Here is a 20,026-nt window from a genome sequence, read left to right as displayed (position 1 = left end):
CTAAAATTACTTTATTACAGCTGATTTCTGTTCAATATCCCTCTGCCAACACAATGGTAAATACAATACAAACAATATAGTAAATTTGATCCTATTTTTATTCTGTTTTATCAATCTTTTTACACAACTTAAATCCACTTTTAGTACTTTACCATCTCTTATGTAGTATCTTCATAATCTCTCTGACATTCATAACAAGTTCCACCATCTATACATTTTAATACAGGTTATGAGTTGTAGTGGTATTGTGCCAAAGAATACTGACATCTTCAAAGAAATGCAATATCTTTTCATAATCTGCCTGTCATCCCGCCATCTTTTCAAGCCTTTTTTTTTTTTTACTTTGGCCACTCCACCAGAACCAGCGTGTTTTTGTTTTTCATACATCTTGTGTCGTCAGCCCAATGGATAGGTTAAACCGTGGAGATGATAAACAAATGCAGTGGTGTCTGGGCTTGGCAACTCAGGTATGGCACAGTGTTTGACCATAAAAAGGATTGTTGTTCTCTTCTGTTGCCAACTATTCGTTATCCCACATCCTTTCAGTCAGTAGGACAAGAATCTGACATCAAAGTTAAACTATTAAAAAATAAAATAAAAATCCAGGCTGGTGGAGAGGTCCTGTGACTGACAACAACATCCAGATTCTCTCTCGCACACAACCATGACAAAAGTGAACAAAATGTGTCCATATAACCTTAAAGTTGGCATGTATGTGAGGTCTGATTGGCCAAACATTCAAACTCCCAGCCTTGGCCTTTGACTTACGGTAAGAATCCAATAATGATAAATACAATCTCAGAAAAGAAATGATGACTATAACCTGCTGTGTTACAGTAGCTGGAACTAATCAGTTGGCATTGAAAAAAAAATTGTTTTGGGACCAAACAATATGTAATATGATATAATGCACACTTTCTATGCAAGATATATATATACATGTGGAGAATTAAAATCCCACCTAGAAGAAGAAAGATCCCAGCATTTGTGTGTCCTCATATGTGATGGGGAGTTATGCAAGAACAACATTCAGAAAAAAAGCCTTAAATGTTGGCTTACAACTAAAAATGGAATGGGGACAATTGGTCATACGTGTGCAGCAGGGGGTGGGGTGGGGGGGGGCAGTGACGGCCAGTGGCATTTAAAGGAGATGACAGCAAATTCGTGGATATGAGCCTTATCAACGCCACATTAATGAGAGTGAAGCGCTTGTGTAAGGACAGTGTGGCTTGTCACTTAAATAAAAGTTACCTTTAGACATTATTTTCTTAAAATGTGAGTTCAGTTTTTACATTTTTCTTAAAACATAAAACATACATATATGAGCATTTAATTCCCGCTTCGAGATTCAGGGTAGCATACATCTTTACGATCACTGGAGAATGTTTTAACTCTTCAAGGCCTAAGCGGAAATAAAAAGACTGAACAGAGGATGTTTAAAGGTTAAATGCCTTTCTAGGGGAATTTAATCAAAAACAAAAGCAGCTATTAAAGATGCTAAAGCTATCAAAGGAGTACCTAAGTGCTTTTTGCCACATTTTTTTTGTATTTGGCTGTTTTTTTTGTTTTTGTTTTTTTTGTAGTGTGCGCTGACTTTAGGTTTACATTTCTACGCTACAATGTAATCATGCAAGCATGTGCTTCATTCAGTCACCCTTGGTTTCGGTATTAATGTGGTGGTGTAACATATTTAATTTAGCACCTTTTAAAATGTTTAGTGTTGCTTATTTGGGCTCCAACATTTTCAACAGAGTTTGGGAATGCCAAGCCTGCTGTCATGGTCATAACAATCATCTTAAGTTTGTTTGATGAAAACCTTTGCAAAAAAAAAACTGCAGCATCGTCGCATACTGTTTTCATAAAAAAAAAACACACCACCCTGAAAATAACTTCAACTAGTTTCAAAACAGTAAAAGCTGCCAAATGTAGGATAATGTTTTCACTCGTAGTGTAGCTTTCCACAACCTAAGCCTCCTCTGTACTTGGGGAAGTGCTCCTATATATATATATAAAAAAAAAAAAAATCACAGCACAGGTTGAGTTTGAATCTTAAACCGAACTACAAACGTACCGATGAAACATTCATTCAGCAGGGGGCTTTAAGAAAATGAGTCAAATATTAATTTTACACACATTTAGCTGTATAAAGTGCTTTGGAAAAAAGGCAGCAGTTTTAAAAGGCACTAATAAAAATAAACTTGGATTGGTTTTGAAGGCCAATGACATTCTCTGCAATGCAGGGGAACCCTACCCCAGCAGTACCAAATAAAGACATAAAAACAGACTGACTGATATGCTCAAGTAAATTTCTATGTCAACAATAACAGGACCACTTTTACTGCATAATGTGAATGTAGAAATCTGGGACATCTGGATGTGTCACTAACAAATACACTCACCTTAACATTCTTAACTCACTAGAACTAATCAGAAATGGATGCTTAATTTTAAAATATTAACATTATAAACTATTGATATCAATAATCAAAGTGTTAGAAGGCACTGTAGCATTTGTCTGAAACACATTATATGGCTCTGAATTTAGAAAGTCTCTGTAACAACTGAATAAAAGGAGGCATCTAAATTATCACAATGACCATCACAGCAGGCAGGCTGGTATCACAACAGCAGAGCATCCTCTGTTAGGTCTGCTGCATTTTGAACCACTGTCAAAGAATTGGCCAGTGTAACACTGAATGTGAAGGGTTAAAATGAAGGGGGGAGGGGGGACTATACTAGTCTGCTGTGATTGTTTGATACCACATTTGTAAGGACTTGGTTAACACATGTCAAAGGCCTTTTAACAGTGTTTCATGTGCAAAATGAGAGCAATGGCTGTGGATAAAAAAAATCTGGGAAAAAGCTGCAAATAAAAACAAACGGGATTAACTTGTTGACACTCAAATTGCTTATGTAACATAAAAATGAAGGATCTGTATGTGTGCCGATAAACTGCTGTGAGGACGGGCTATGCCTTTTCCAGCCCTTTTGACCTGAGCAACATTTATTTCATCACACATCCACATCTGTACATGGGAGAAATGATTGGATAGTGTCACAGGGAGAGACAGAGCAGCAGAGCTGCGGTGTCCTGCTGTGTTTCTTGGATTCCACGCTCAAACCCCAGAGTAGAGAGGGGATCTATGTGTAGGAGAGGTGTGACCCGTTAGATATTTGAGAGGTGACACTGGTACTCCTGCTCATGCCCTGCTCGCTGCGTCCTCCTGTGGGTGTCCTCCCCATTGCTTGGGGACTGTTTTGTATACTTCCACTGCTGCGAGAGACCAGGGCTGCAGCTGATGGGCGGCCCCAGGGAGATGGAGCCCCTCCTCCCTGCATGCCCTGCCCCCAGCCTTGCTGCATAGATGCCCCTCCTGGACTGGAGTGATAGTGGTGATGGCTGCCTTGGTGACTTGACCCTGCACTTGAACCGCCGCTGCCCCAGTGTTGCCCATAAGAGCTCCCAGAAGGGTGTTGTTGCTGATGGTGTCCCCAACCTGGAGCCCCGGGAAAGCTATTGCTGAGGGCCTCTGGGGAGATGTTTGAAAGCACCATGTTGCTAAAACCCAGGCGCATACTCTCTGAGTCAAAGGCCTCAACTTCTCGAGCTTGGCGTTCCAGCAGGCTCCGGATTCGCTCCAAACGTTCCTTCTGCAAGGACAGCATCTCTTCCTCAATCTCCAGAAAAAGAGAAAAAGAAAGGGTTTATTAAAAACAATGTTTATATACAGTAAGTGCAAATTTAGAAGATACATGTGTAGGCCTTAAAGAAAACACCTTCATCTTTATTAGTAGGTGAAGACCACTGGCATCATGTAAAACCTGAGTACCTTCAAATGTCTAAAGCACCGTAACCTATAAAGTGTTGGAAAGTGTTTTACAGTCAGACTGGAATTTTTTCCCCCCACAAGATAAGAACCTTTTGTTCCAGCAGGGCCCTTCGCAGTGACACCCTCTGCTCCAAATCCTTCTTCTCACGGTCATGTTGAGCATCTGTCTGCATCTTGATCTTGCTCTGGTAGGCATTGAGAAGCTCCAGCTCCTGCTGTAGCTGCATTCGTAGGGCTTGGCACTGAGTCTCCTGAGTCTCATCCAGACGAAGCTACAGGGAGAGAGATCAGAATCAGAATCCAGTATACAAGTATCACTCATTTAGACAAATACTCGGGCTGCAAGAAGATTCTACATTCCAGATATTACCAGACTCACCGCCTGAGTGGAAAGCATTTCATTGATGGAGTGGTCATACTGCTCTGCCAATATGGCAAGTTTGCGGTGTTGCTCCTGCTTCAGCCGTTTAAGGACAGCCTTGTGCTCTGATTTTGGTGTGGTCTCCAGCAGATGGTTCCTCAATGCTTTGTACTGTCTGGTCTGGATCTTACATGTGTCCTGGAACTGCTTCTTGATCTGTAGCTCTTTGGACTTTTGTTGTGGAGAGAAGATGAAACAAATGTCTTTCTTAATACGTATAATAATAAAAACAGCTCAGACTAAGCAAGTAGAACCTAAAAAAATACAGATTTTTAAACTAGTTTGTTAAAACAAAATTAGAAAAAAAATGTTTTTGCTAAGACTGGTGCATTCATTTTTTTATCCATTATTATCTATTCAACCTTCAAGATTAATATGTCCACCAAATCAGAATTAGCTACAACAACATTTTATGTTCACTCATATTCAGTGCACACCAAAGCTCAAATGCTTATTCTGACCTTGAGGCTCTTGGGTTGCTGGCGAACCTCCATAACATGTTTGCGTCTAAGTTCCCTCTCCCTCCTCTTGTTGTACTCCTGTTGATTGGTCAGCTCCGTCTGGTGCTGCAGGCGGATCAGCTCAGTTCTTGTCTTTTGGATGGTGTTGAGCTGACGGAACTCCAGCTCTTGCATGGACTCATGGTGCCGGAGAAGCATGGCATGTTCCAAGTCCTTTTGTGTCTGACGTTTGTTCAGTTCCTAATTATGTGTGCAAAAAGAAGGAAAAAGGTCAAACAATTATTCAATAATTAGTAATATTAATATTCAGCAGTACTCACCTCTCGCACTAGATCCTGTTCAATATTGTGACGAGCAATCAAGATTCTCCGTTTAAACCTGCGGCATTCCAGCTCTAGGTACTGCCTCTGTCTGCGCTGTAGGTTTGCCTCCTCCTCTGCCTGGAAGTGTTGAAAGTTCTCCTTCTGCTTGGACAACCACTCCTGCTTTTCTTTCTTGGGTGTTGACTGATTGTCACTCAGCTCCTAAAGGAAAGAAATTGCAGATTGACATCTCTATTTTCACTAGAAGTAAGCTGATGGGAGAGTAACGTGGATCAAGAATGCAAATACCACTTTTAATTGCTCCTTGCGAAGTTTGTATTCCCGTTTCTGGGATTCTAGGAAGCTGTTGAGCTCTTTCTTCTGCTGACTCTGGATATGCTGTTGGAACTTCTTTTCGTCATTGCTAAATGTTTTTGCCTGATGAAGACATGCATCATAATCAGTTTGATCTATGCAAAAAAAACTATTGTGAATAGTATCTCTTAGTAAATCTAGAAGTGCATACATCTTTTTCCATGGATGCCTGGTGTTTCTTAACCAGTTTCTCCATCTCCTGGGCAAAACTGTTCCTCTGGTTCTCCAGCTCCTTGTCCAGACGGAGTCTGTGCTCATCCATTTCAGCCTTCAGCTTGTTTTCCAGAGCCATCAGTTGTTTCTGATGCTGCCGCCTCATGCGCTTGTAGCCCAGTATCTGCTCCCTTAACTCAGAATCTTGCTCATGCTCTTTAATCTGGCGGGTGAGCTGGCAAACACAGACAGATTTTCTTTATACTGGATGGAAAGAACAGGTTTTTGAAATAGGGATACACAATATGATGTCACTGGCCAAATGCACTACAGCTGGATCATGAAACTTTGATTGCTTAAGCAAAGCAAAATCTTTATACAGATCACAAGAACATGTGAAACATGTGAAAAGAATGTTGCCTTTTAACAATTCATGTATGTGGTAATTTTCAAGTATGTATATAAGTACTTATTTTAACCATCTCTTATAGATCTATGTACAAATATAATAACAGTTACCACTGAAGCTGTGCGTATAGTTGCAAAGTGTTCGCGGTTTCGTTTTGGCCGTTGAGTTTGTGAAGGCGGGGATTGTGGCTCAGTTGGCCGGGTGTGAGGCTGTGACTCTTCATTATGTGTCTCTTCCTCCTAAAAATGCACAGAGGAACATATTAACAACAGAACAGCACTGCAACCCCATCAGAAGCAATCCACTCAATGTCTGCAATTACATTTTTTTTAAATAATTACAAAGTAGTGATAATAATATTCACTCCTTACCGGTTTAAGGTGAATGACAGAGCTGTTGGACATTACTGTGTGGTCACCCTCCATGTCCACTTCACTCTTGTCATCACCTTCTGGGAGACTGTTGACCGAGCTGCTCTGGGAACTGGCACTGATTGACATACTGGGGATAGACTGGTTACTCCCCACGCTGTTTACTGTACCTGTCCTACCCACACTGTGTTCTGGCTCCTAAAAATGACAGAAACAAGAGACAGATACTCAAAACTTAATATGTCACTATACTGTAAAGTGAAAGGCATAGAGACATGCTTGGAGTGTGTCACATGACAGACCTCTTCTTCATCTTGTGCCTCAGTTGTGGGGCCATTGTGGGCTTCCTGAAACAAGATCTTCTTCATCTTGCGATACTGCAGATTGTCTAGCTCCCGCACTGCATCCTTAGTCCGATTGATCAGGTCTATTAAAACTGATTCTGGTCGCTCACGCTGGACAAATGCATGCTGAAGAAAGAATACAATAAAAACAATAATGCCAATGCATCTATTATTATTGACATATGTGTATAATATAAATAGCAGAGGGTATTGATTCTTACCTTTAAAAGCTCCTCAGAGTTCGGCCTATCCTGTGGAATTTTCTGAAGGCAAGAATCTACAAAGTTCCGGAAATAATCCGTCCTGAAAATTCAAAATGAAATGCGAAAACACTTCAACTAACCAACCTTTTCTGTTTAAAGTAACAATACATCAGCTCTTAAATGTAATGCTAAACTCACCATTCACTAGACTGCAGCGTGGGGCTCTCATTCTGTGCTATATGGTATAAGGCACTCATTGCATTCATGTTGAACAGTGGAGGCTTCCTCTCCGCTACAAACCAGGAAGTAAGTTATGAAGGAAAAAAAATGAGGCGGAGAAGAAAGCAACATTGTTCAGTTATTAAAAGGCTTTTAGAACATAAGTGTGTAATATGAATGAGACGTGTGGATTCAAGCTATCCAACAGCTACTATATATTAGATGATGTATATTAGATGATCAATTTTGACTTACCTAATTCAACGCAGGTTATTCCTAATGACCAAATGTCCACTTTTCCATCATATTGACCCTCATCCATAGCTAAAATTACTTCTGGGGCCATCCTGACAAGACAAATGCACACAATGCACATTACAAATATGTAAATGAACAATCTGCAAGTGCTGTGACGACAATGTTTAATATATGTTTTGTAGCATACCAATATGGAGTCCCAACGAAGGAATTTGCAGGACAGGCAATGGAGGCAGAGCCAAAATCTGCTAGTTTTACTTGCCCTGGCTCAGTCAGCAAGATGTTTCCTGCCTTGATGTCTCTGTTAAACACATAAGAGGAAATGATTACTTTGCCACACAGAAGACAGAATGCCCGAGGCCATGAGCACTAGGTGCACAGCATGCTCTTGAACACACTGGAAAGACTCACCGGTGAATCATGTTGTGGGAGTGAAGATAAGCCAACCCTTGAAGAGCACCATGGGTAATTGCAGCTATTTCAACTTCTTGCAGAGGTTTCTTGTGAACTAGGAGAATGCATCATCAGTGATGTAAAGCAACAAAAAGGATAACCTTACAAAGGAAGACCACCTTGTCTACTGTTAGTCATGCAATGATCATTGGTTTCAATTCTTTCAACATACCTTCTAACAGATCTGAAGCAGAGCCTAGACAGTACTCCATTACCAGCTGCAGCAAAATAAAGTTTCAAAGAATTAAAAAAAATCAAATTCATGGTTTATCTTTTTTCGTTATATTTACGTACACTCATTACTGACACTCAGTTAATGTAGAACCTTACCCAGGCTGTGTGCTCTCGCAGGTAACATCCTTTGTACTCTATGCTGTTTGGGTGCTGTATCCTCTGCAGGAATTTCACCTCTTTGATTATGTCTTGCCATTTCTATGAAAGGAGTGCAAAGAAAATCATTGGCTGCAACAACAAAACTTGCAACAGCGTGCCAACATGATATAAGTTGGTGAAAGCGTTATACCTCACTGGACTGCTTCCCACTGTAAGACATTTTCTTGATAGCCACCACCTCATTTGTCCGCACATCCCGTGCCTGAAAAGCATATTATGCAATCAATATGGTCATCTTCACTTAACAATTTGATCCATGATTTTGTTTACTGTATAAATATACAACAATTTAAGACACAATATTTATTATTATGAAAAAAAATACACCATCAAGATCTGCAAAATAGAAAACTCCTTAGGGGCAATTCTGATAATAACTCCCTTCGGCTTGGGTCACAAGATTACGTTGTGAAATACTCACAAAATATACAGCACCAAAGCTGCCATGTCCAATTTCACGCAAATCCGAGAAGAGCTTTTCTGGGTCTTCCCTAAAGAAGAGCTCAGCGATTTCGGGGTCCTTCAGGCTCCCCGCCCGACTGCTGTTGGGCATAATGGGGAGTTGGGGGCAATGCCGCTGCCGCCAGGAACTATCTTGGTCCGCGACAGCGACGTGAGAGCCCCCGCTGATGGCTCATCTGCAGGTCAGTGGTGTCATATGTGTTCAGAGCTAAAAGTACAAGGAAAAAAAAAATCAGTCAACTGAAATAAACAACAACTAAGTGGTGTAACCTAACTTAAATGTGTGCATAGTATTTTTCAGTGTTTGCCTCCAGAATATATTCATTTTAATGGACAGTGGCAAAGTACAATATACTAGATTGTTAATTTAAATTCACATTTTCCATACTTAAAAAAACACGGATTGGTCAATACCACATATCTCGCTTACTGGTCAACAAGCGTAATGGCCAATAACTAAACTGAGACACTGTGAAAAATAAGCTGAAACATGACGTCAGGTACAAAACTGGAGAATGGACAATCAGAAAACCAGAGGTACCAAGAGATACATCTCTTGTTTCCATAGTAACAGCAACTACAGTAATGAAATCAGTGGGCTGTGTCCTGACAACCTCCCCTTACACCTTCAGTTACTGGTATGTAGACAGACAGATGTAAGGAGGATACGAAGAACCGTCTTACAGCAGACAATCTTCGGCTCGAACAAAGACACAAACTGCTTCAGTGTGTGAGTAAGGCCTGAAGTGAAACAAAGCATTCCACTGATAGAACTACTTGTTCAACCTGTAAGTACTTGGTACACACATGTTCTTAGACATACCAAACATATATCATATTCCTTCAAGTGATTAATGGTTAGATGATCCTTCAAAAAAATTAAGACAATTAAAAACTAAGTTTTTTTGTTTTGAACAAAGCTAATAATTGTGATTTTACTTGCCATGGCAGGAAGACTTCGATTGTTTGTTTGTAGTGATCATCATAGATCATAGATCATCATAGAATAGAATAGAATATACTTTATTAATCCCTTTGGGAATTTGGGATATATGAAAAGCAGAGTGAATTACCAAAGTGTTTGACAGTCTTCTGAATATGAAACACATGAAATATAATGAAAATATCTAGCGAGTTGTGTGACAGAATGTGTGGGATTTTTTATTTGTTTGTTCTTTGAATTCGAGAAACTTCCCTTTAAATTACATAAAGTATAAAGACACAACTTCACTGCTAGGCGTAAACCTTTTACTATACAGCCTTACTTCTATAACACTGTAAATGTAGACTGTAAAAGATCACTGAGCAAAGTTTACTGAGTCTATGCAGCTCAGATGATCAGTTGTAAACAGATGCAGAGCTGACGCTAGAGTCACAAGACTTCTTTCCCAGCCTGGGAGAAACAACCCCCAGTTCAAGCAGACATCTTTTGTCTCACAACACTGAACAACTCACTATTCTACACAGATGCAGCCATGGCCCTGAAATAAAGCCTCATTACCATGTGGGACTGTGCCTCTTTATTGCCATTGTTCTTCACTACATTGTTGCTCATGAATGAGCTTTGTTGTTATATCTTCTGATGACATTTTTTTTAACTCTGGACACACGTGCACAAAAGTGAGTGATGATAACTGATATCTTCATAAAACACCCTTGCCTCCCAAACAGCACACACACACAAGAATGCAGCAGGACAGGACAACAAAGCTGGAGGGCTGGAATTCCCAATCTATGCCCTCACTGCGCTGCATTTCTCAGCATTTCCTGTTCGCACAGCTATAGGGGAGGTAGAAATGGGCCCTGGTAAGCATTTTGGCTGGTGATTTTCTGTCTTAATATAAACAGTAATGGCATGCCTTCATACATTTAATGCAACATAAGACAGAATATTAGAAACAAGCATTTTATCTTTGCAAAATAAAGCTACATTAACTTTTTAGAAATCAGTGCATCATTAAACTCATCAGTAATGTAGGTGAGTTAAGCCATTTCCTTTTGGCACACCAATCCAGACCACAGTAAACAGAGAATGACACTGTGTCAACCAGCACTGATTCCTTACCTATAACACACGCCAAAGACCAAAGCCAGTACACGTTAAGGAACACACCTGTTTATATTAAAGTTAAACAACAACTATATCCGAGTTTGTTTGTGGGGATGGATAAGTTGTTATTGCTCCAAAAATATCTCGGATGATCAAACTTTTTTCCTCGGGGAAACTCACCACTAACATATCAGAGGTAAACAGGCAGCCCAGGATTACCTGCTGGGGTTTACCTGTGGTAACTTTCCTCGCTGGAGTTGCAACACGACTGGCATCGCGGTGTGTCCTAAGTGGGATTTACTAAACGTTGTCACTTTTCCAGCGGCTGTTCCAACAGTTACATATGTCAATTAATCTAACATACATCTAAATTGTAAAACGTAACTCATAATGTATAGGGAGCTCCCAACTAGCCAACGTTGTCTGGTGTTAGCGACACACTAAACTTAACGTTAGCAAAGTTACGTGTCATAAGACGAAACTTTCAAGCTTTTTTCAAGTCGTATTTACTACGTCAACAGTTAAGAAACCACACCAATACATCGAAATTAGAAGACCTTTAAGAGCTCTTTACCAGAAAATGCTAAATTAGCAAGCTAACCTATGTGATGTTTGCTAAGTTAGCTTAGCCAGTTAGCTCAAACTCACCCTCTTCTGACAGGCCAGGTTTCAGCGCTGTAGAGAATGTCGTGTAATTCAAAACTGTTGGTGAATATAAAAGTATTTTTCCCGACTCATCCCCGGAGATGCAGTTCAGTGCGCCAAATTCTGTAGGTTCTTCACGCTGTCAGTCGATTATAACATACACAACTGCGAATTATTATAGCTTAAAATCCCCACCCTTGAAGTAACTAGGGTGCCAGAACAGTCAAATCCCACTCCCAGGCAGGTCCAAAGATGGCTGCCGAGCGCTCCACCGCCGCCTCCCTTCGTGAAAATACGTTGGGGAAAATGTGAGGGAAGTTCAAACACCCCCTAAAACACCCATAAACAATCCGCAGATATGTTGGTAGAAAAACAGAGGTTTAAATCTAGCACGCTAGCATCTCAACTGTCTAGCCGTATAGATGTGTATGTGTGGGGCTAACTCTGCCTAGCTGCCCGTCTTCCTTCCACATATTACAGCAGAGCCGCCCTGCCTGTTGCAGTAAACTCTCTCTGACCCAAGAACATCCAGAGGCGGAGACACCACAGCACATTTAAAAACACTGTTCTGAACCATTATAAAACATTTAAGTCAATGGAAGAGGTATAGTTTCTTCTTATTCACTGTGTATTTCGGACATTATTAAATACATAAATTACATAAAACATAAATACAATTCCATTTAAAAGGTAATTTAAAATGTTTATGGCAATTTATGTATTTCCAGATCAAGTTTTAGGATTTTCATTAATAAAAATTATTTTGTATAAAGTGGATTTTAAGACGGTCGTTTTTTGTGCCTTCATTCATTTAAAAGTAACTGTACATAAACTCATTTGTGCATGCAGTAGACAGTAGTTCCTCATACAGAGAATTATATAATATTGCAAGTATTCTTATGGTGACTGGCAACTTCAGTCAAACAGAGTGTTATGTTCCTTTCCCTTGGGGTCTTGATCAGGGTTGTTGAGGGTTGTGGAGCTAATAAATGCATCTCAAATCCTTCAACTATATTTTCCCTAAAGAATCAACCCAGAAACGTTGCTACTATAACACATTCACAGATAGTGAAATACTATGATTCCTTTCAGCATAAATGCAACCTTCCCCTGGGAGTTTATGTCAAAGGATCAGACAGACAGAATGCAGCTTTTTCCTTTCAGGCAATGCATAACAGTCAGCTGGATCTGGACTGTGTGCAGATACAGACAAAAACCTCTCTTCTTCAAGTGAAGAATCTGTGCTTGGAAAACTTAAACAGTAACTTTTTTATGGTAAAGCTAACAGAACTAAGGTTGTTAAATCTGCTTTAAGTGTGAGTGGAAATGTTCTCCTCTTGCCTCATCATCTATGTTTCCCTTTCTCTATCCCCTAGCACTCCTTTAGGAAACAAGGAGGGACTGCCCCCTGTGAATATAGGCTTTTTAACTCATGGGAATGTCAAGAGGTGGATAAGTGGAAAAAGATCAATCATTAGAGACTGATTAGAAAGAGTATTAATCCTTATATGATGTCAAAACAGGGAATGGATTGTTACCAGAGGGGTGAGTGATTATGTGTATCCCAAATAGTACTCAGTATTACTTGTGATTGTATTTATTCTGATTCTGTGTATTCACAAGAAAATATTGTATTTTTTCATATTTTTATAGAATGTTAAGAATCTAAGGAGCTAATGAAGCTCATCCATCCATCCATCATCTATTAACCCCCGTTGTCCAGGGTATACCCTTGACAGGTCACAAGTAATGTAGCTCATAGAATATATCAATGTCTCATGTTCATTAACTCATACAGTTATGAGCCAATGAGCATTACTTCTGATGATGCATGGTGCACCTGAAATGTAAGCAATTCCCCTCTGGGATTAATAAAGTATTTCTGATTAATGATGATGTTTGTTTCTACAGTTGTAATTGGGCTTTTATTTTGAAGAAACACTCCATCGGAAGCTGCAGCGGCACGCCGTCACATACGCCATGACGCAAGTGCTAATGCGGAAGTAAATTAGCCAGGTTTCCCCACATGGCGAAAATGGCTGCAGATGGGGAAAAACAACAAGGGCACAGAGCCGGTATTTATAAACAGAAAAATAAAGGACACAAACATGGCAAGCACCGAACGAAAGGTGAAATTGAAAGAGAAAACAAAGGTGAGTCGAGTTCATTTGTAAAATGTTGCAAACTGCGTCCGATTTGTTGTGTTAAACTTGTGGCCTCTTCAGACACACGTGTAGAGTTTTTCTGCGGGTGGCTTTGGGCGTGAACTCAGTGTAACAGACAGTGTGGTGGTTGTAAATAGAGTCTTTTTACAGAATGGTTTTGTAGCCATTTCCTGATCGTGTGCTGAACTTATGTTGGTACGGTGCATCTTTCTCTAGTTGTCCTTTTGACATGTAAAGCTCAGTGAACATAAATATAAAATCTGCCCACTGCTGTTAAATCAATTCCATTACTGGTTTATTTTGACGTGGAGAGCTGTTTCAATTTAGAGTTTGTGTTTTGTGCCCATATATTTATGTAAACATTTAAAAGCCAAAGTGATGTGGGCACACTTATATTGTCTGTCAGAGTACTGACAAATCAGGGTCCTGCAAGATGATCCACAAAAAAGTACATCATAAGCTTCATAAAGTAAAGGCAGCTGGTCTGTTGGATTGGCTTGCACTGTTCTCTACAGGTGGTTTTTATTTGTTGTCCACCCAGCATATGTTTTAAAGTAGTAAAGGTATTGTAGACATCTATCATAACCGCAATGTTCGCTCACCAACCTCAGACTTATTGACAGCTTAGACCTGCATCTTACACTTTACCTTAAGCATGTGTCAAAATCTTGCAGCAGTAACTTGTTTACAGGTAGCAGTAAAGTATATTGTATTGTTTTGTAAGCACCAAGGCATGGAAACCTTACAACAATGAACCGTTTTATACATTAGTATTGTGCCAGAAAGCATTGTACAAAACAAAAATGAAGTTTTATACAATGCAAATAGAAGGCTTGCAAGGGCCTATATTCACCACTATTTAACTTACAGCAATCAATTCTTGTGTCTCCACACAGGGAGAGTGTCGGTGACAACCCTCACCAAAAAACAAAGGAAGGAGCTAAAGAAGATGGACAGACGGCACAAAGCCAACCAGCTACGTAGGAACAAGAAAGACATGGTAATAATTTAATTTACTATATGGGCCGTTTGTAAATTCCAGTTGTATGCTGTAGCATTTGTATATTTATTTTCTAAAGGTCCTGACGGAGAAAAGACGTCTAGGCAGCCGGGATGGACCTCCTCATTTGGTTGCTGTAGTGTCCCTACATGCTGTAGTTGATGCAGAGGCCATAACCAAACTTCTGCGTAGAGAAGGTGCTGGGGGCGTTGTACACCAAGAGCAGTGCGTCAGTGGAGTCAGTGACAGTTTTGGTCTGATTCTGCCTCGTTTTAAGCAAAGGTTCACCTTTCTCAGCCAAAGCACGGGTAAGTATTGAGGTATATTGTTGTGTACATTGTAATGTAAGAGCTCCTTAATCAGCAATGATGAAGCCACTTGGGGGAGTGGTGACACATCCTCATTAATCTATGTTATAAGTCCAGATGCCTTGGTTTTAAACTCTTGGGTATAATATATATACATAATGCTTGTGTAATGCATTTTTTTTTTTTTTTTGAACAGCTGACATGCACTCCCTGCTGGACGTGGCAAAGATTGCAGATAGCATTGTGTTTGTAATGGACTCTACTGAAGGTTGGGACAGTTACGGAGACCACTGTCTCTCCTGCCTCTTCGCTCAGGGCCTCCCCAGCCATGGTAAGTATAAATCTGAAAACAGTATAGGGGCCTTTAGACATTGACACAGACTTTTCTTGATTTTGTTTCTGTAGTTTTTCCTAAGGCCTTGTTTCTCTCTCCCATATTCAAACCATGTAGCACTCGTGTGCCAGGGTGTGTCTGATCTTCCTGTGAAGAAGAGAGTTGAGTCCAGAAGAGCTTTGTCAAAGATAACAGAAGTCCGTTTCCCTGATGCTCGCCTCTTCCCGCTGGACTCTGAACAAGATGCCACTCTGCTTCTCAGACACCTGGGCAGTCAGAGACAGAGGAAGCTGGGGTTCCGCTCAAGACGTTCTCATGTTTTAGCTCAGCATGTCACTTTTACACCGAACAGCCCTGCTGAGGGGTCAGGTGGTGGACCTACTGGTCTGGGAACACTGTGTGTGTCTGGGTATGTCCGCGGTCGTCCTCTGCGGGTTGACAGACTGGTGCACATCAGTGGGCATGGAGACTTTCAGCTCAGCCAGATAGATGCCCCATCAGACCCTCTTCCCCTCAGCTTAACAGCCAGACCTGCTAAGCCTGCCAAAGGAGATGTGGACATGCTGGTAGGTGTTTAATACGTACCTTTTTTTAAAATTTTCAGCGCTGATTTTAACATTTCTCCTTTACCCACACTTCTGTGTATTGTACAGGATGGTGGTGAAGAGGAGGCACCAGTGCGGGTGCTCATGAAAGCTGACCCAGCCTCTAGGGAGAGCCTGCAAACCGAAGCTGAGGTGGACCCCATGGATGGAGAGCAGACTTGGCCAACAGAATCAGAACTGCTGGAAGCTGAAGGTGAAGAACGATAATGTGCACACAGAAAAATACCGATGGTTGGTGCAAAACTCTTTCTAAACTCCACGTTGCTTGTTTCTTTTTCGCTGTGTAGAGGCCAGAAAGAACAAACGTGTAATGAAGGTTCCCAAAGGAACATCGGACTACCAGGCCACGTGGATTGTTGATGAAGACGAGGACGAGAATGGAGACATGGATAATGAAAGCAGCGATGATGACAATGACGACATGTTGGATGAAGCAATGGATGGAGAAGATGAAGAGAATGACTCTCAGGTACAAGTTTGTTTTTTTTTCATTTAACTCAATTTATCAAAATTGTTAGTTCAACCCGAACAAAGCTTAATGGTTAGTTTATTTAGCTGTGCCTTTTTGTCATAGCAACGGTGTGACTGAGGTCATAAAGTATGATCTTACAGGGGATGGTGAGGACAGTAAACACTTGCGTATCGGTAGTTCCGGGGCTGAAGCAGTGTATACGTGACCCACAGTCAGTGTACCTCGCTGCTGAGAAGGCACTGTTTGTTTTCTCAGTGTCTGTCTCTGGTGTGTAGTGCCAGGCTGCTCACCACAACAATAGTGTTTGGAGCGGGAGTCCCGAGAGAAGCCTCCTGTCTTCCTGTCTTGCGAACAGAGCTTCCTGTCTGGACGAAGGGAGGGGTCAACCATTTATTTATTTCCAGCTCCGCTTGAAAAGAAGTCAGGGAAACTCTCCTTATGTAACGGGTTCATTATGATCCATAATTGTTATTAGCATGCATTTGATGTCAAGGTTGGCGCACAGGAATATGTATTTAGGTGGGGGTAACAATGGGGAAAGGGTACTTCAAATGATAATGATTATTATTATTGCAGCAAGGATGTTGGAAAGGTTGTGAATCAGCCCCATGCTGGGTGGCTTCCGCTCATGTGTCTGGCTTCTCCTGTAATTTGCCAGTTGAGGGGCCACTGTAAATCATGTCGTCTTTGATGATTCATTTCCTCAAACAAATGTATTGCCCTGTGGAAGTTGAAGTTCTGAGTTATTGTGATAAGAGTGGGTGTCTTACCCTGGAGATGGTTGTTATTTCAAAAGGCACTAAATTTAAATGTATTCCAAAAGTGGGATTCTTATAGTTTGAATTCTGGGAACTCCTTATCGCATTCACACATACAGACATAAACACTATTATGCACTGGGCAAGCAGTCTCAAAACAGTTTGTTTGTTGTGACTGGCCTTAGTTATGTTTGGCTATTATACAGTCAGAACTTCTATACTTAGAAGCTGTTTGACTGCACTGTAATACTAAAATTATTATTTAAACTTAACGATGGCAAATTGTTAAGTCAGATTTATATTTTTTTAATTGTCACTCCTCAGGACCCTGAAGGTTCATGCTGTGCTTCAGATGAGGAAGAAGAGGAAGAGGAGGAGGAAGAGGTGTGCTCCACTGAGCGAGCTGGAGCGGATCAACGCTACGATGAACACATGGATGAAGCTGCAGAAGAAGAAGGCCTAAAACGTTACCGTGAGGCCAGAGCTAATGAAATGTTTCCTGACGAGGTGGACACACCCCTCGATACGCCAGCAAGAATTAGGTCAGTTCTGTTCCTTGTATGTAGAATAAGAAATAAATAAAAAAGGAAAATGTAAACATATTGTTGACACTTTGGTTGGTTGGTTGGTGTCCTCACAGGTTCCAGCGTTACAGGGGACTAAAAAGTTTCCGCTCCTCACCCTGGGACCCCATGGAGAACCTGCCCCCAAATTATTCACGCATATTCCAGTTCCAGAGCTTTGAACGTACTCGAAGCCGTATACTGGCTGAAGCAGCAGCAGAAGATGAAGGAGCAATGGTAAAAACAAAATCCTGTCTTCATCTGTAGTTCCCTCTTGTTTTTGAGTTGACTGACTGTTGACTCCTATTTCAGGATGGCTGGTATGTTACACTGCACATCATTGATGTGCCATTTTCTGTGATGGAGAGTGTCCAGTCCGGCAGACCTCTGGTGTTGGTGTCTCTCTTGCCCCACGAGCAGAAGGTACTAACATCTAAAAGCCTCTGTCCATCCGTCACACAGATCGTAGCGTCACCACTGACTTTGTTGACTTTGCTCTGTTCACAGATGTCAGTGATGCATATGTTGGTGAGGAGACATCCCAGCAACACAGAGCCAATCAAATCTAAAGAGGAGCTGGTCTTCCACTGTGGATTTAGGAGATTCCGGGCCTCTCCCATCTTCTCACAGCACACATCAGGTACAGTAGTAGAACACCTGTCAACCAAGCATGTTCAAGTGTCATTGTGCGTAGGTAGGTTTTGTTTTGTCAAGTTGCAGTATGAATTTGCATGAGCAGATTCTCTGCTGGGTTTATGGTTGCACATGCCCTACTGAGTCATCTGTTGTCTAGGTGACAAGCATAAGATGGAGCGTTTCCTCAGGCCTGATGCCCCCACTGTGGTGTCAGTGTATGCACCCATCATCTTCCCCCCTGCAGGAATCCTGCTCTTCAAACAAAGGACTGATGGTGAGTCATGTTACACTTGACCATAAGCAGATTTGATTTGTGGCCTTGTACTGGTATTTGAGCTTGTGTTCTTATTGTGCCTTTCTAGGGATCCAGGACCTAGTGGCTACGGGCAGTCTGCTCAGCTGTGACCCTCAGCGTGTTATGCTGAAGAGGATTGTACTGAGTGGACACCCGTTCAAAATTAACAGGCGCTCAGCTGTTCTCCGTTACATGTTCTTTAATAGGGGTGAGAAGACGTTATTTCTTAGTTTTCCAACTGATTATTGCACAATGTCTGAGTTTAATGATCATTCTTTCCCGTCTGTGACAGATGATATCATGTGGTTCAAGCCAGTGGAGCTGCGAACAAAATGGGGTCGGAGAGGCCACATCAAGGAGCCTTTAGGTGAGAATATTTAAAAGCCTCTATCTTCACTTCCTTTTCTAGAATCTGACTGTCATTGTTTTTTTTTTCAGGAACACACGGTCACATGAAGTGTGTATTTGATAATCAGCTGCGTTCTCAAGACACTGTCCTGATGAATTTGTACAAGAGAGTGTACCCTCGCTGGACGTATGACCCCTACGTGCCCTTGCCTTTACCTTGGGTCAAGAATGAGAACACCATAGACATGGATGACTTGGACATGGAGTAGTTGATGGATAACATGGCAGTGAAAGACACACACAAGACATGTATTATTACATGTAAAAACACTTTCAAGTGTACTAAATAAAATTATTTTGATCAAAAGGATCTCATGCTTAGTTGTTTTCTCTGTTCCTCTGAATAGCTGCTGAGTTTGTTATGGCCACTAGATGGCGACAATGACCAAGTATTAATAAAGCTTCCTCACTGTTAATCTGGGCAACCCATATTTTTAATGGGTTAAACATATTTGAGTGGATGCCAATAAACAAATTGCCTTGTGTTTTGAACAGTTTGTGATTACACAAATCAGGGGGCTGTTGCCACAACAACAACTGGCAGGTCAGCAATAATTTTAACATTAGTCATGTATCAAGCTTACAGTCACACTGGCAACTCTTTGAAGTCATGCATGCGTGGCTGAATGCTTGCAGCCACATTAAAATCTAAGAATTAGGACAAAATTGTTCTATAGATAATGTTTGAGGAACTGTAATCATGGAAAAAGAACTCCCAAGTTGAACTTTTAAGCAAAAATCTGGTCTGTAATCACTCAATAAAATACTCTTTAAGATTTGGAAAAATAGCAGCTGTCAGAGTCGTTTATTCATATTATCTTTTATCACAAACATGCCTCGGTGGACTAGAAAAAAAACGAATAATTAATGACTTCTTGGAATGAATTTTAATATAGAATGAAATGGCAAAAGTACAAATACGAGCCTTATTATTTCATCTTGGTTTAGAGGCGTGGCTATGAACATCTAAAAATATAAATACTGATAGCCTACTACCAGCAGTATTCAACCCCACACAGGGCTATCTCTCTCTCCATGGTGGTCTTGCCCTGACCTGTAGCCTTCTCTTGCGCTCTAGTCAACACACACACACATACACACACACACCCAGATTGTGACCCCTCTGTTGTTTT

At 41.0% G+C, this 20,026-nt stretch overlaps 2 protein-coding genes across 2 annotated transcripts; one reads left to right on the top strand and one right to left on the bottom strand.

Moving 5' to 3' along the window:
* Positions 1 to 80: 80 nt before the first annotated feature.
* taok1a (TAO kinase 1a) lies at positions 81 to 11,857 on the bottom strand. Its single transcript, XM_028418902.1, has 20 exons — positions 11,353 to 11,857; positions 8,614 to 8,862; positions 8,323 to 8,394; positions 8,130 to 8,231; positions 7,972 to 8,017; positions 7,758 to 7,854; positions 7,534 to 7,647; positions 7,344 to 7,435; positions 7,068 to 7,161; positions 6,888 to 6,969; positions 6,625 to 6,792; positions 6,323 to 6,520; positions 6,062 to 6,190; positions 5,541 to 5,777; positions 5,324 to 5,452; positions 5,033 to 5,236; positions 4,713 to 4,952; positions 4,210 to 4,422; positions 3,920 to 4,102; positions 81 to 3,678 (listed from the first exon to the last, which is right to left on the bottom strand). Exons 2-20 carry the CDS (start codon positions 8,743 to 8,745, stop codon positions 3,142 to 3,144), a joined length of 3,069 nt encoding a protein of 1,022 aa, XP_028274703.1. The 5' UTR covers positions 8,746 to 8,862; positions 11,353 to 11,857; the 3' UTR covers positions 81 to 3,141.
* Positions 11,858 to 13,340: 1,483 nt separating this feature from the next.
* On the top strand, positions 13,341 to 19,203 carry tsr1 (TSR1 ribosome maturation factor). Its single transcript, XM_028420644.1, has 15 exons — positions 13,341 to 13,502; positions 14,411 to 14,514; positions 14,594 to 14,822; positions 15,019 to 15,153; positions 15,274 to 15,722; positions 15,810 to 15,954; positions 16,049 to 16,230; positions 17,316 to 17,533; positions 17,632 to 17,791; positions 17,867 to 17,977; positions 18,062 to 18,194; positions 18,348 to 18,464; positions 18,553 to 18,693; positions 18,778 to 18,852; positions 18,924 to 19,203. The coding sequence occupies exons 1-15, from the start codon at positions 13,376 to 13,378 to the stop codon at positions 19,100 to 19,102; spliced, it is 2,505 nt and encodes an 834-aa protein (XP_028276445.1). The 5' UTR covers positions 13,341 to 13,375; the 3' UTR covers positions 19,103 to 19,203.
* The last annotated feature ends 823 nt before the right edge of the window (positions 19,204 to 20,026 follow it).

The sequence above is a fragment of the Parambassis ranga genome, chromosome 13 (assembly GCF_900634625.1).
Source record: "Parambassis ranga chromosome 13, fParRan2.1, whole genome shotgun sequence".
In the NCBI taxonomy this organism is placed as follows: Eukaryota; Metazoa; Chordata; class Actinopteri; family Ambassidae; genus Parambassis; species Parambassis ranga.
Note: the sequence above shows the minus strand (reverse complement) of the source record. Positions and strands in the feature narration are given on the sequence as shown.